Consider the following 12,104-nt stretch of genomic DNA (forward strand, 5'->3'; position numbering starts at 1 on the left):
ATACCGGTACAAGACAGAATTTATCGAGTGCATATATACAGTAGGTGGGTAAGATTTTCTTTTTTTTTTTATGTTTTGTTTTGTTTATAATTTGTAAAAAGTTCATCAGACGCCGGCGCTTAAGCTTGAGTGCAACAGCAAGCACCTTTATATTCGCGCCACACCGTTAAGTTCCTCCGTACGCACGGCTGCTTGTCAAGCCCACACACGCCACTTTCCCTTTTTAAAATCGATTCTCGCGACGCCGTGAGCGCCTGACGACGCGACACCAAACAACTATAGACTACTTCTTTTTTCTGTCTGGCCTCTATAAACTTTTTTTTTTTTTTTTTTGTTTAATTTACTATTATTATTTTTTTATTTTATCACATACATTTATTAATAGTCAATATTATTTATTAAAATTTTTGTTATTTTTTAAATTATTATTTTGATACAAAGATGTAAAAAAATAATTGTTCAATTTAAAAATAAAAAGAAAAAAATTAGAAAAAAAAATTGTTTAGTATGTGTACGTAGTGGGATAGCTAAAAAAACTTCAGACAAAATCAGTATTATCAATAGATGTGCATCAGTGCCTATACCTTCTCTGCATCCTCCTGAACCCTCTGATGGGCACTCAATATTACCATCAAAAATTTGTATAGCTACACGAAACAAAGAACCTCTTGCCATATGCATACTATTGGTTCACTTTGTACCCCCTCCCCTCTCTCTTTCTCTTTTCAGAATAAGAATCTCTCACTCTCTCCCTCGATATCTTCCGTTAGTTGTAAAACTTTTTTGTTGTCTTTTTACAAAATTTTTAAAATTGATATTTTTATTTTATTAATTTAGAAGTAATTCATAAACTTATATCAACTTATAAACTTGTTATCAGATAATTAACTTTTTTTAATAATTAAAGGAAACCGAGGTAAAAAAATATTATGTTTTGTTTAAATACGATTTTTCAACTTCCCACTATGAAAATCGACGACTTCCAAAAAATTCCGAAAGTTGTTGTTTTCACCCCGATTTTCAAAGAACGAAGTTTCATCAGATGCACAGTATTGTGTTAAATATTGTGTTAAAATCAACATAATTTCTGTTCAAATTTCAACACGAAATTTGGATAAGACGAGGAATAAATTCAATCCTAGAAATCAAGAAAAAAACTCGTCGACTGCCGCAAAAACCATCACAATCGGTTAATTTGCTCGCGATATATCGTTGGAGAAAGAAATGGTAAAAAACGTTTTTTGTCGAATATTTTTGAAAACAATGAACCAATCGATTCCAAAATCGAATCCGCTCTTCAACACAATGAACTGCGTCGATAGTGAGAAGAACTATCTTAATCGGTCGATTCGTTCGAAAGAAACGAAAAATAACGTTCAAAAATAAACATTCACCTTATTTGTCCTGGATAGCACATAATATAATTGATTAAATTTAGGAAATTTCGTGAACAAAGCTCGAAAGACCTCGAAAAACCTGAAGCATATTGAAAAATCTTTTTAACACAAAATTTTAAAGCGGCTGCATTGCTCAGGTTGTTCAGCTTGCCTGATTTTTTATAAAAATTGTAACTAAGAATTTTTAAAGGAAAACCATTTTTTTTAACTTCCCGCTAAGAAAATTGAAAATTTTCAAAAATTCGGGAAGTTATTGGTTTCGGTCCGATTTACGAAAATCGAATTTTCATCAGTGTCGACGTTTTGAGGTCCTAGGAAGCTATTCTGACTTATTTCAAGATGATGTCCGAGTGTGTGTATGTATGTATGTATGTACGTACGTACGTACGTATGTAAATACCTGTATCTTTTGAACGAATGAACCGATGTTGAACTTTAAGGTGTCACTCGACGCGGCTTGTCAATATCTTGAAGCTGTGAGAAATTGAGCTTGATCGGTAGGGCTCGTTCAGAGATATTCCAAAAATAAATTTTTTTTAAAAATGTTTTTTTTTGGATAACTTTTAATGTGCCTGATGGATTGATTCCAAAATCGACTGGGCTTTAAAGCTTTATAAGCCGCGTCGAATGCCACCTCAACCATCAAAATCGGTCAATTCGTTTGAGAGATATCGTTGGAGAAAAAATGGTGAAAAACGTTTTTTTTTCGAAAACAACAGCACACAAGAGTATTTTCGAGAATGTATTCACAATAATGTTTTCGAGGTTCTTCAGTTCGAAAACAGCGGGAAGTTTTAGGGCTGGCCCGCAGGGTCAACTGATAGACCGATTTTTTATCTTGATATCAGTGTCCATTTTGCCCCGAGTTTCTTTATATTTTATTTTCAATTTTTACAAAAAACAAAAAATCTTAGTAAGGGAATCCTCGATGAAGGATCTAACTAAAGTTTCTATTAATTTGAATATTTACTATAAATGAATTGTAATAAAAAATATGATGACGTTATTAAAAAATAAAATAAAGTTAAAAAAAAACCTATAAAAAATTAATTATTTTTTCGTTTTTTTTTAATGTAATAGATAATTAAAGTGACTCAATTACAATTTATTTAATGAAATAAAACGAACAAATTATCATTTGTTAGATTAAACACATAATGAAATTTTAATCACATCCTCTAATATTGAATACGATAATGATTACAAACGTATTAATGGCTTTTTTATTTAAGATAACTCATTATTGACTGTTATCTAATAAAGATTATTCTAATCATCGTTGAATCACATGAATAAAATTTATTGAAAAAAAAAAATTTAACAATATTAAAAAAAAAAAGTCTCGTATACGACCGTGACAGAGTTACTGAATCGTAACGCAGCAAGTTGAAAAAATCGATTCGTACAAAAGTAAAAGTATTCTCCCGTAGTCTTATCTAGTATAGCCTGGAAATTACTACTACCCTTCTTATTTATTTTTTTTCCGCCTTTTCCTCCATCTACTTTGCATTCATTCACATCACTGTTAGAGAATAGAGTGAATAAAAGCTTCTCCTAAAACACATTTTTGATGCCACTATTCAGAATATTCTAAATCCAATTTTTTTTTAATTTATTTCTTTTAAAAAAATTATAATTAGTAATTCGTAATTAATTATTAAAGTTTCAGATAAATAGATATTTATTTATAATTTTTTTAGTCAAAAAAAGAATCTATAAAAAAATTTATTATATGCCCTCACATCTTAAAAAATTATTTTTATTATCGATGCATGTATCATGGGTATTCCAATTAGTCATCTGACGACAAAATAACCGTAACAGAAATATCTTTGTAATAAAGTGAAGGCAGAAAAAATAACCGATACCAAAATAACTGTAATATTTTTACATTTAAGAAAGAGAGTAAAATAAAATTACGTGCGCATAAAAAGAGAATAAGGTACACAGAGAAAAATGTTGACTCAAAACCTATCAATTTTTATTATGCTGTCGACCAAACTTGAAACAGAAAGTGAAGCATCCAAAAATTTATTATGCTCTTATGAAAAATTGTTATGCCGCATCACAATTATTATAATGTATGGAAGTAATTGTTATTAAATCTTATCGATAAGTGTCTCGCGGGTGGTAAGTATATATACAGCATAATAAAAATTGATAGGTTTCGAGCCAAAATTTTTCTCCGTGTACTTTCAATATAAAAAAGTAAAATTGAAAAAACGGAATATTTATAATTTACAATTGATATAAATTTAAAAAAAAAAAAAAAGGATATTATATAAATTAAATTCATAAGAATTTTTAAATTGTGATAATTTATAAAGCTTAAAGGTGTCATCATATTACAAGAGCTTTATTTATTTATAATTAATTTAATTTTCATTGTGAAATCGCAATTATCCTTAATATATTTGCGATATTTACAAGTGAATTAATTTTTTATAATTTGATGCCATTCATTTTTACCACGTTTTTATTAACTCGCTTTATTTTTAATTTAATTTATTTGATTTTGGTTATTTTGTGATGGTTATTTTTAGTTAATATTAATTTAATTTATTTAATCAATAATTAACTAATAGCAAAGAAAAAATTGTTAAAATAATTAATTGGCAATCATGTGCATTTCTAACTTGAAAGATATAGTTATTCATATATATTTCACAGCTAGAGTAATTTTTAAGCTCTAAAGTTTTCTTTTTTTAACCTTTTGATTATTTTTAACTCCTACTCCAAATGCAATGATAAAAAACATAGTTTTTCACATAAAAAAAAATAAAAATACATTCATTTATTATTAAATCGAAGTTTTTGCGCCATATAATTTTGAATAAATTTAATTTTAAAATAATGAAATATTCATTAAAAAATAAAAAAAATCTATTCTTAATATTATAAATAATCAATTAATTATTTATTTTTTTTTATTTTCCTTTTAATTAGTAGCGGCTCTGGGGCTAAAGTTCTAATCAGCAATCTGCCAGCTCACGCTAGATTTGAGGACGTCGAGCTCCTGTTCTCGACATACGGACAGGTGCAAAACGTTGAGAAAGTACCATCTCGTGATCCAAATACGCAAACCTTACTCCTCAGCTATGAGACTCAAGAGTTAGCACAGCAGTGAGTTTATTTACTAAGTTATATGCTTTTATTACAACTAATCTATAAAAATTTTCAAATTTAATAATTAATTTAGTATCTCTAGAAAATTTTTGAATTTATATGAAAAATTACTGTAGTAATTCCCCCGCCTTTTACGCTGGGGCCGTAACTTTAATTTTTTCTTATAATGAAAACGATTTTTCTTCAAACTTAAAAATATAAAACAAATAATGATTTCTCAATAAATTTTTCTAACATTACTTACCCACATAGTAAGATCTGTGTGAAAAAATATTTATTAGTTTTTACGATTTACAAAATAGAAAAAGAATCTCTTCTTTATTTGTACAGATAACATGACACAGCTTATTATTTTTTGAGAGTACAAGAAAAACACTATCAATAAGATATTGAAAATAGAAAATACATGAAATGAAACCCTTTCCAGAATTTATTGAATCTTATGATACAAGTTTATGTGAATGTATTTAGTAGTTTTCGTAATAAGCGCATACATCAGACAAGAAACATATTCAGGTTTGGACAATGGCCCCCACTTTGTAACTATGTCCAATGACTTTCAACTATTATAACTTTATTGCTGAATTTGATTAATTAATTAAAAAAAATTAGGACACCCATTGAAAAAAAGGCAACGTAATTATAATTTTGCTAGGATATAGATTAAAAAAAGAATACTTACAGTTGTTTTAAATTAGCTGTTTAAGAGATTTTTCACTGATTCATTTTAAGAAAGTAATTTTTTTTCAAATCTACATCTTGCTGAAAGTATAATTATGTTATTTCTTTTTTCAACTAATGCTTTACAACTTTTTTTTAATTAATTAATTGAATTCTAATATGGTTATGAAGTTGATAATCATTTCGTATTTTCAAAAGTAAGGGGGGGGGGGGCATACTGTCTGAGAATGCCCTTAACGAAATTTGTTAAATAAATTTAAAACTGCAAAATTTTAAATCTCAATTTGATATCTTGTCACGAAGATTTTACAGTACACGGAAAAAAATGATTGACAATAGTTGTAGTTCAACTTCTAATTATTTATGTTACATTCAATAACTAATGTCGTTTCAATCAGTAAAATTATGATTTTAATGTTTAAACTGCTATAATTAACAGTTAATCGTTGAAATAAACTGCTTGACTATTTGAAATTACTACTTAAACCTTAAAAAACTACAAGACACAAAGGGTTGTCAAAAAATTGCATCTGTTATTAATTTCTTATGTTCTACTCCATAATATTTACTGAGATTCGGTCTAGCCGCGCTGTTGACGAGAACCTCAGTAATATTTACTAATATTTTTTTTTCCGTGTAATTTATCAAATTACGCATAACTTTAAATTAATAACAACTGTAAATAATTTTTTTAAAAAACCTATATCCTAGTGAAATTATAATTACCTTGTTCTTTTTTTAACTAACGCTTGAATTTTTTTGTAAATAGCGCGAAAACTTGATAGAAATTTTAATACTTTTGTAAACTTAACACAATATTAGTGAAAAGATGTTGATGACAAAATATATACTAAAACCATCTCCGAAACATGAAGAATCTTATGAAATGAGTTTCATGTTGGTATATTCAGTAGTTTTCGTAATTAGAGTAAACATAAAAAACGTCTCATTTCTCAATATAAATTTTTCTAGTTTATTTTATTTAAATTATTAAAATACAAGAAAATAAAATTATCAATAGTCAAATGAACTATTGATAAATTTAAATAAAATAATAAAACGTTTAAAAATAAAAAAATTAATAATTATTATTAAATATAGGGCTGTGAATCAGTTGAATGGCTATGAGTACGACGGAAATCCGATAAAAGTGGAAATGTCGAGCGCGGAAAGCCGACGAAGAGCACGTAGCCAGCGTAGTGGTGTAGCTTTCTCTGGTCTACCAGGTTCCGGTCGTCAGACAGATTTCCCACTGCGTATTTTGGTGCAGTCTGATATGGTTGGTGCTATAATCGGACGTCAAGGTTCCACCATACGTCAAATTACACAGATGACACGTGCTAGAGTTGATGTTCATCGCAAAGATAATGTTGGTTCTTTGGAAAAAGCAATTACTATCTATGGTAACCCTGAAAATTGTACAAATGCTTGTAAAAAAATATTGGAAGTTATGCAACAAGAAGCTAATAATACCAACAAAGGGTATGTAATTATAATAATAAATTAAAATTATTTTTTTTTTCATAATTAAAATAATAAATATTAATAATAATTTATTATTACAGAGAAATTACATTGAAAATCCTTGCACACAATAATTTAATTGGTCGTATTATTGGCAAAGGGGGTAATACAATAAAAAGAATAATGATGGATACTGACACAAAGATTACTGTTAGTAGCATAAATGACATCAATAGCTTTAACTTGGAGCGTATTATCACGGTCAAGGGTACTATTGACAACATGAGCAAGGCCGAGTCAATGATTTCCAGTAAACTTCGTCAAAGCTATGAAAATGATCTTCAAGCAATGGCTGTAATTATCTCAAATATTATTATTGTTATTCAAATAATTATTTATCTAATAAAATTAATTAATTAATTATTATATTTTTTGTTCTTTAACAGCCCCAGAGCATGATGTTCCCAGGTCTTCATCCTATGGCGATGATGTCTACAGCTGGTATGGGTTATAGCTCACGTGGACCAGGGCTTTATGGTTCTGGACCTGCACCGTATCCTTATCAAGGAAGCTTACCACCTCAACAAGGAGTACCAGCTAGTGAAGCTCAAGAAACAACTTTCTTGTATATTCCTAATAATAGTGTGGGAGCAATTATCGGTACCAAAGGATCACACATCAGGAATATAATTAGATTTTCTGGTGCAAGTGTTAAAATTGCTCCTTTAGAACAGGAAAAACCTGCTGATCAACAAACTGAACGAAAAGTCACTATTGTCGGTTCACCAGAGTCTCAATGGAAAGTTAGTATTTTTTTTTTTTTAATTATTTTTTTAAATTACACGCTGACGGATGTGATACTAAGAATAATCGCTAGATGTCAGTAGTTCTGATCAAGTTCAGTATACGTTAATGTGAAAGTCTAAAATCTATATATTTGTAAGATCTCATTGGCCATGTGGACAAGGTAAGAGTCTAGTAATTATCGGTAAGTGGGTTCGAATCCCCGTAACAGTATAAATAACAGCTTTTAATTTTTCATGTTTATAAATTTATAAAAACATTACTAACAACCCAATCCTGCCGGTTTGGGGTGATGGCGATTATACAGGCATTACCTTGATACGTGCAGGTAAATAAAAAGAAGAGTTTCCTGTGGTTAGTTCGTAATCAACATTTACAATTTAACCCCCGTACCTCTCCAACAATTTTTTTTTTTAAATTTAACTTAATAATTTAAATATATTGTTTTTTAGTTAAAATAAAAAAATCAATATGATATAAAAAAAACTTTTTGTTTTTTTTTAATTTCAGGCTCAGTATTTGATTTTTGAAAAGATGCGCGAAGAAGGTTTTGTAGCAGGAACTGAAGACGTGAGGTTGACAATTGAAATATTGGTACCAAGTGCCCAAGTTGGCCGTATTATTGGTAAAGGTGGTCAAAATGTAAGAGAACTACAACGGGTTACTGGAAGTGTAATTAAACTATCAGAGCAACAAACAACACCGGCGGCAGCTGATGAAGAAACCACCGTTCACATTATCGGACCATTTTTCTCAGTTCAGGTAAAGGAAAAAAAAAATAAATGAAATAAAACACACACAATTATAAATATTAGTTTAATAATAATAATAATTATTTATTTACTTTTAGTCGGCACAACGAAGAATTAGAGCAATGGTCCTCCAATCAGTTGTTCCAGGAAGCGGGCCGACTGGAACTGGCGTACGTGCTGGTCGTGGAAGTAGCCAGGAAGGCGGTGTCCGTACCCGAAGAGATGGAAGTGCAACATCTCAACAAGGTAGCTCGGCATCTCAGTCTCAACAACAACAGCAGCAGCAACCTACGCAACAACAGTCTCAGCAACAATCGCAGACATCTTCGCCACAAAGCTCTTCACCATTAAGTCAACAGCAACAGCCACAACAAAATCAGTAACGTTGATCAAGTTACACCAGATGGCCAACCAACGTCACATTAAATTACGCTTCAATCGGCCTCGTTGGTTTCATAATTCCTCGTAATTAACTCACTTAAACAATTTATTTTAAGTATTAATAAAATCTCAATATTACGACAGTTAATTGGTTATCATGCCGTGAGTTTGATTAATTTTCGGAATTTTATTCTAAAATAAATCGTGTTTTTTTATCAAACTCACGTGCTAAACGTTTTTTTTTCTTTATTAATATTATTATTATTTTTTTTTTTATTGATTTTTTATTGATCTTAGATGATCATAATGTGTAAATGTTTTACGACACATGGCTCTGGTAGTCATTAATCCTAGATACAATAATCGTAAATTTGAGATTATATCAATGCAATTGTTTAGTAAGTGAGTGTAGGCGTGAATTAAGTCGTATCAATATTATTGTATAATTTATAAGATCGTTTATTATTCAAGTAATTGTGCGATAAATTTGTCAAAATAATGACAAAAAGAAAAAAAAATAATAATAATGATATTCACGTCGCCGATGAAACGTTAAAAATGATGGAAAACACACACAACCTTATTACCTCATTCATTACGATTAAAGATTTAATAAGATAGAGCAGAGTGAAATGAGAAATAATAAACCAACTAATTAAAGTCTACCTAATATTAAAGTTATGATAATAATATTAATAATAATAATAATGTTATACAAAGAAGTTAATTAACGATTACACGATTATGTTACTACTAATATTTGCTACCACTATTATTATTATTATTACTTTTACCAATTCTGGTAATCCAGATAAAATCGTTTGTTTTACAACTGTTTATTATTTTTTTTTCTTTTTATACATAACAAAAATAACAAATTAGTTATTGCAGTTTTATTATAATCATTAAAATTCAATACAAGTTTGCGCAAACTTAAGAGCTATAATAAATTTAAATAAAAGAACAGATATAATTACGCAGTTAAGTTGTATAATTTAAAAAATAAAAAAAAAAGACAACATTTTACTATTTTAAACGAGCTAAGGAGCTTTTAGGCAACGCCCGATTTGCACCGTAATACCAAAGAAACGTTTATGATTTTTTTCGTATTATTAGTGAAGTAAAAATACGTGTCGCTTGTATGTTACACGTAATGGGCTCAAATATTAAAAATAAACAAAAAAAATCGCCTCAAGTTCCATAATAAGAGCCGCTCGGCTAATCTAATTTAACAATCGAATAAATTTTTATTCAATATGATTGTTAAATTTATTATTAACAACAGTTATATTTAACGGACTCAGTTTATTAAAGTTTGAGTACAGAATGTGATCAAGCGATTAATAATAATAATAATTAATATTTAAAATAAATAATTGCAAAGAGACACAAAACATTTTCAGGGATTTTTACTTTACCATGAGTGTAGTATTGTGTGAGTGTGCGTATGTTGACTGACTGATTGATGAATATTAATTAATAAGTTATTGATTAATACGTAAATTCTTGATGAAAAAAAAAAAAAATAAATAATAATAATAATAATGATACAAGAATAGTGCATGAGGGTAAAATACCCAAATAAATTATAATTAAAAAAAAAAAAAAAATAATAAATAATTAGTAAATCAAAGAGAAAAATAAATCGTCGTGGGCTATGGGGGTCCTCGCTATCTTTTTATAATTTTCACAGTATTTATAATGTGGAAAACTAATACACAATTGCTTCAATGTTATAGATATAACAATCTATATACATTTAACATATAAGAAAACTGCAATCTTATTTTACATGATTGTAAAAAACTTAAAGGATTTCGACACCTGAGATTTTCTTAGATTTGTGATTTGAGGTTTAAAATAAAAAAAAGCTTAAAAAATCACTTACTATCGGACTGACAATTCTGCATCATCATGTCTGAAAGTAATTCCATAAATGTGCAATCATTTCTTTGGAGTATAATTTAAAAAAAAAATAAATATTCTTGTTCAAATTGGATAATTTCAATAAAATAATGGAATTATTTATTTTTTTCTTAAATTATTTCATAGTTTCATGCATGATGATTTATTTCTTTATTTATCTACAGTGAAACATATAATTAAAGCCTGTTAAAATAAGAGGACAATGTTTATTTATTTATCGTAAAATACTTCGATAAATAAATCTCGCGACATGACAACAATTAATAATTTTTTATTTTCATATTTGTTAATAAAAATTAAAAAATTGTTGTATAATCATAAATTCTCGGTATTTAATAGGCATTTTAGTACAAAAAAAAAAAAAAAAAAAAATTACGAGTTTAAAAATTAAAGTATAGAGCTGTGTTTGCGTATCATCGATTAAATTTGGAAAGTATGTACGTTCTATTATATTTATCCAATTCGGGGATTATTAAATATAAAATAAATATCGTTTAAGAGTTCGAATAAATAATTTTCCGTTGACGATATTTTTTATAAATTCCTCGAAGAATGATAGGTGGGTTTGAGCGGATGATAGAGAACGAAGTTAATGAAAATTCTTTATTTTATTTTATTTTATTATTTTTATTATTATTATTTTTTTTTTTGTTTCAAATAAAGGTCGTAGGTAAAAGCATAAATTTAAGAGAATAGGAGAGAATTAATTGACAAAGTTAGAGAAGAAAAAATAAATAAAATAAGAGTATAAGTTTATTTTTGATACATTGTTGGAGGAGATCTAAGTACTTTCCTTTATCAATTTTTTTTTTTTTTGTTACATGTTTTAATAACTTAGAAAATTTTAACGATATTAAGGAATGATAAAGTTGATAATAAGTAAAGAAAAAAAAAAGTTAAAATTTTTAATATAATAAATAAAAATAAAAAAAAATAAATAATTAATATTCGAATATTACGTCGGACAAGGTAATTTCGTGAGTGAGTTAATCAAAGATGAGATAAATAAAAGTAAAAGAGATAATTAATGTTGTAAGCAGTTATCTATATTGCGTTACATTGTATGATATATTTAATATATTTTTTAAAATACGGTGGTGGTCAGGTCGCAGGGAGACCGTATCACCATATTAATTAATTAAATTTGAACGTTTTAATTCACAGTTTTATGTGATAAGAAACATTCTTAGAATTTTTTAAAATTAAACACGGCCTCCCTCTTCAACCACTTCTGAATTATTTATCATGGATAAATATTTATAATAATTAATAGTAACCGTAATTGCAAAAAAAAAAAAAATAATTATAAAAAAAATGAAACGTGCCAATTGATAAATCATAAAAAAGAAATATAGAGTACAAATAATTAATTTATAAATCAGATTATCATGAAACTTAAAAATGGCACTTATTCCTCTATTTTCAGTTATAAATTTGAATCTTAAATTTGAAATAAATAAATTTACTTGAAATATAATATTTTAACTTTTTCAACAGTAACACTATACATTTATCTAACAAAAAAAAAAGTATGATAGGAAAAAAAAAATAACCAGATTGATAACACTCTTTT

The 12,104-nt window shown here is 27.8% G+C and overlaps 1 protein-coding gene across 4 annotated transcripts in view; it reads left to right on the top strand.

Moving 5' to 3' along the window:
- LOC130664161 (insulin-like growth factor 2 mRNA-binding protein 2) overlaps window positions 1-10,138 on the top strand; it is a 106,229-nt gene extending 96,091 nt beyond the window's left edge. For 3 of the 4 annotated variants that reach the window (XM_057463966.1, XM_057463967.1, XM_057463970.1), the window contains 6 exons: window positions 4,344-4,520; window positions 6,306-6,686; window positions 6,770-7,022; window positions 7,115-7,471; window positions 7,983-8,234; window positions 8,323-10,138. In XM_057463966.1, coding sequence (XP_057319949.1) covers window positions 4,344-4,520; window positions 6,306-6,686; window positions 6,770-7,022; window positions 7,115-7,471; window positions 7,983-8,234; window positions 8,323-8,607 — 1,705 coding nt within the window. In that variant the 3' untranslated portion in view covers window positions 8,608-10,138. The remainder of the gene's footprint in view (window positions 1-4,343; window positions 4,521-6,305; window positions 6,687-6,769; window positions 7,023-7,114; window positions 7,472-7,982; window positions 8,235-8,322) is intronic. The other variant, XM_057463968.1, reaches the window with a different exon arrangement.
- Window positions 10,139-12,104: the final 1,966 nt, after the last annotated feature.

This window comes from Microplitis mediator, chromosome 2 (genome assembly GCF_029852145.1).
Source record: "Microplitis mediator isolate UGA2020A chromosome 2, iyMicMedi2.1, whole genome shotgun sequence".
Classification (NCBI taxonomy): Eukaryota; Metazoa; Arthropoda; class Insecta; order Hymenoptera; family Braconidae; genus Microplitis; species Microplitis mediator.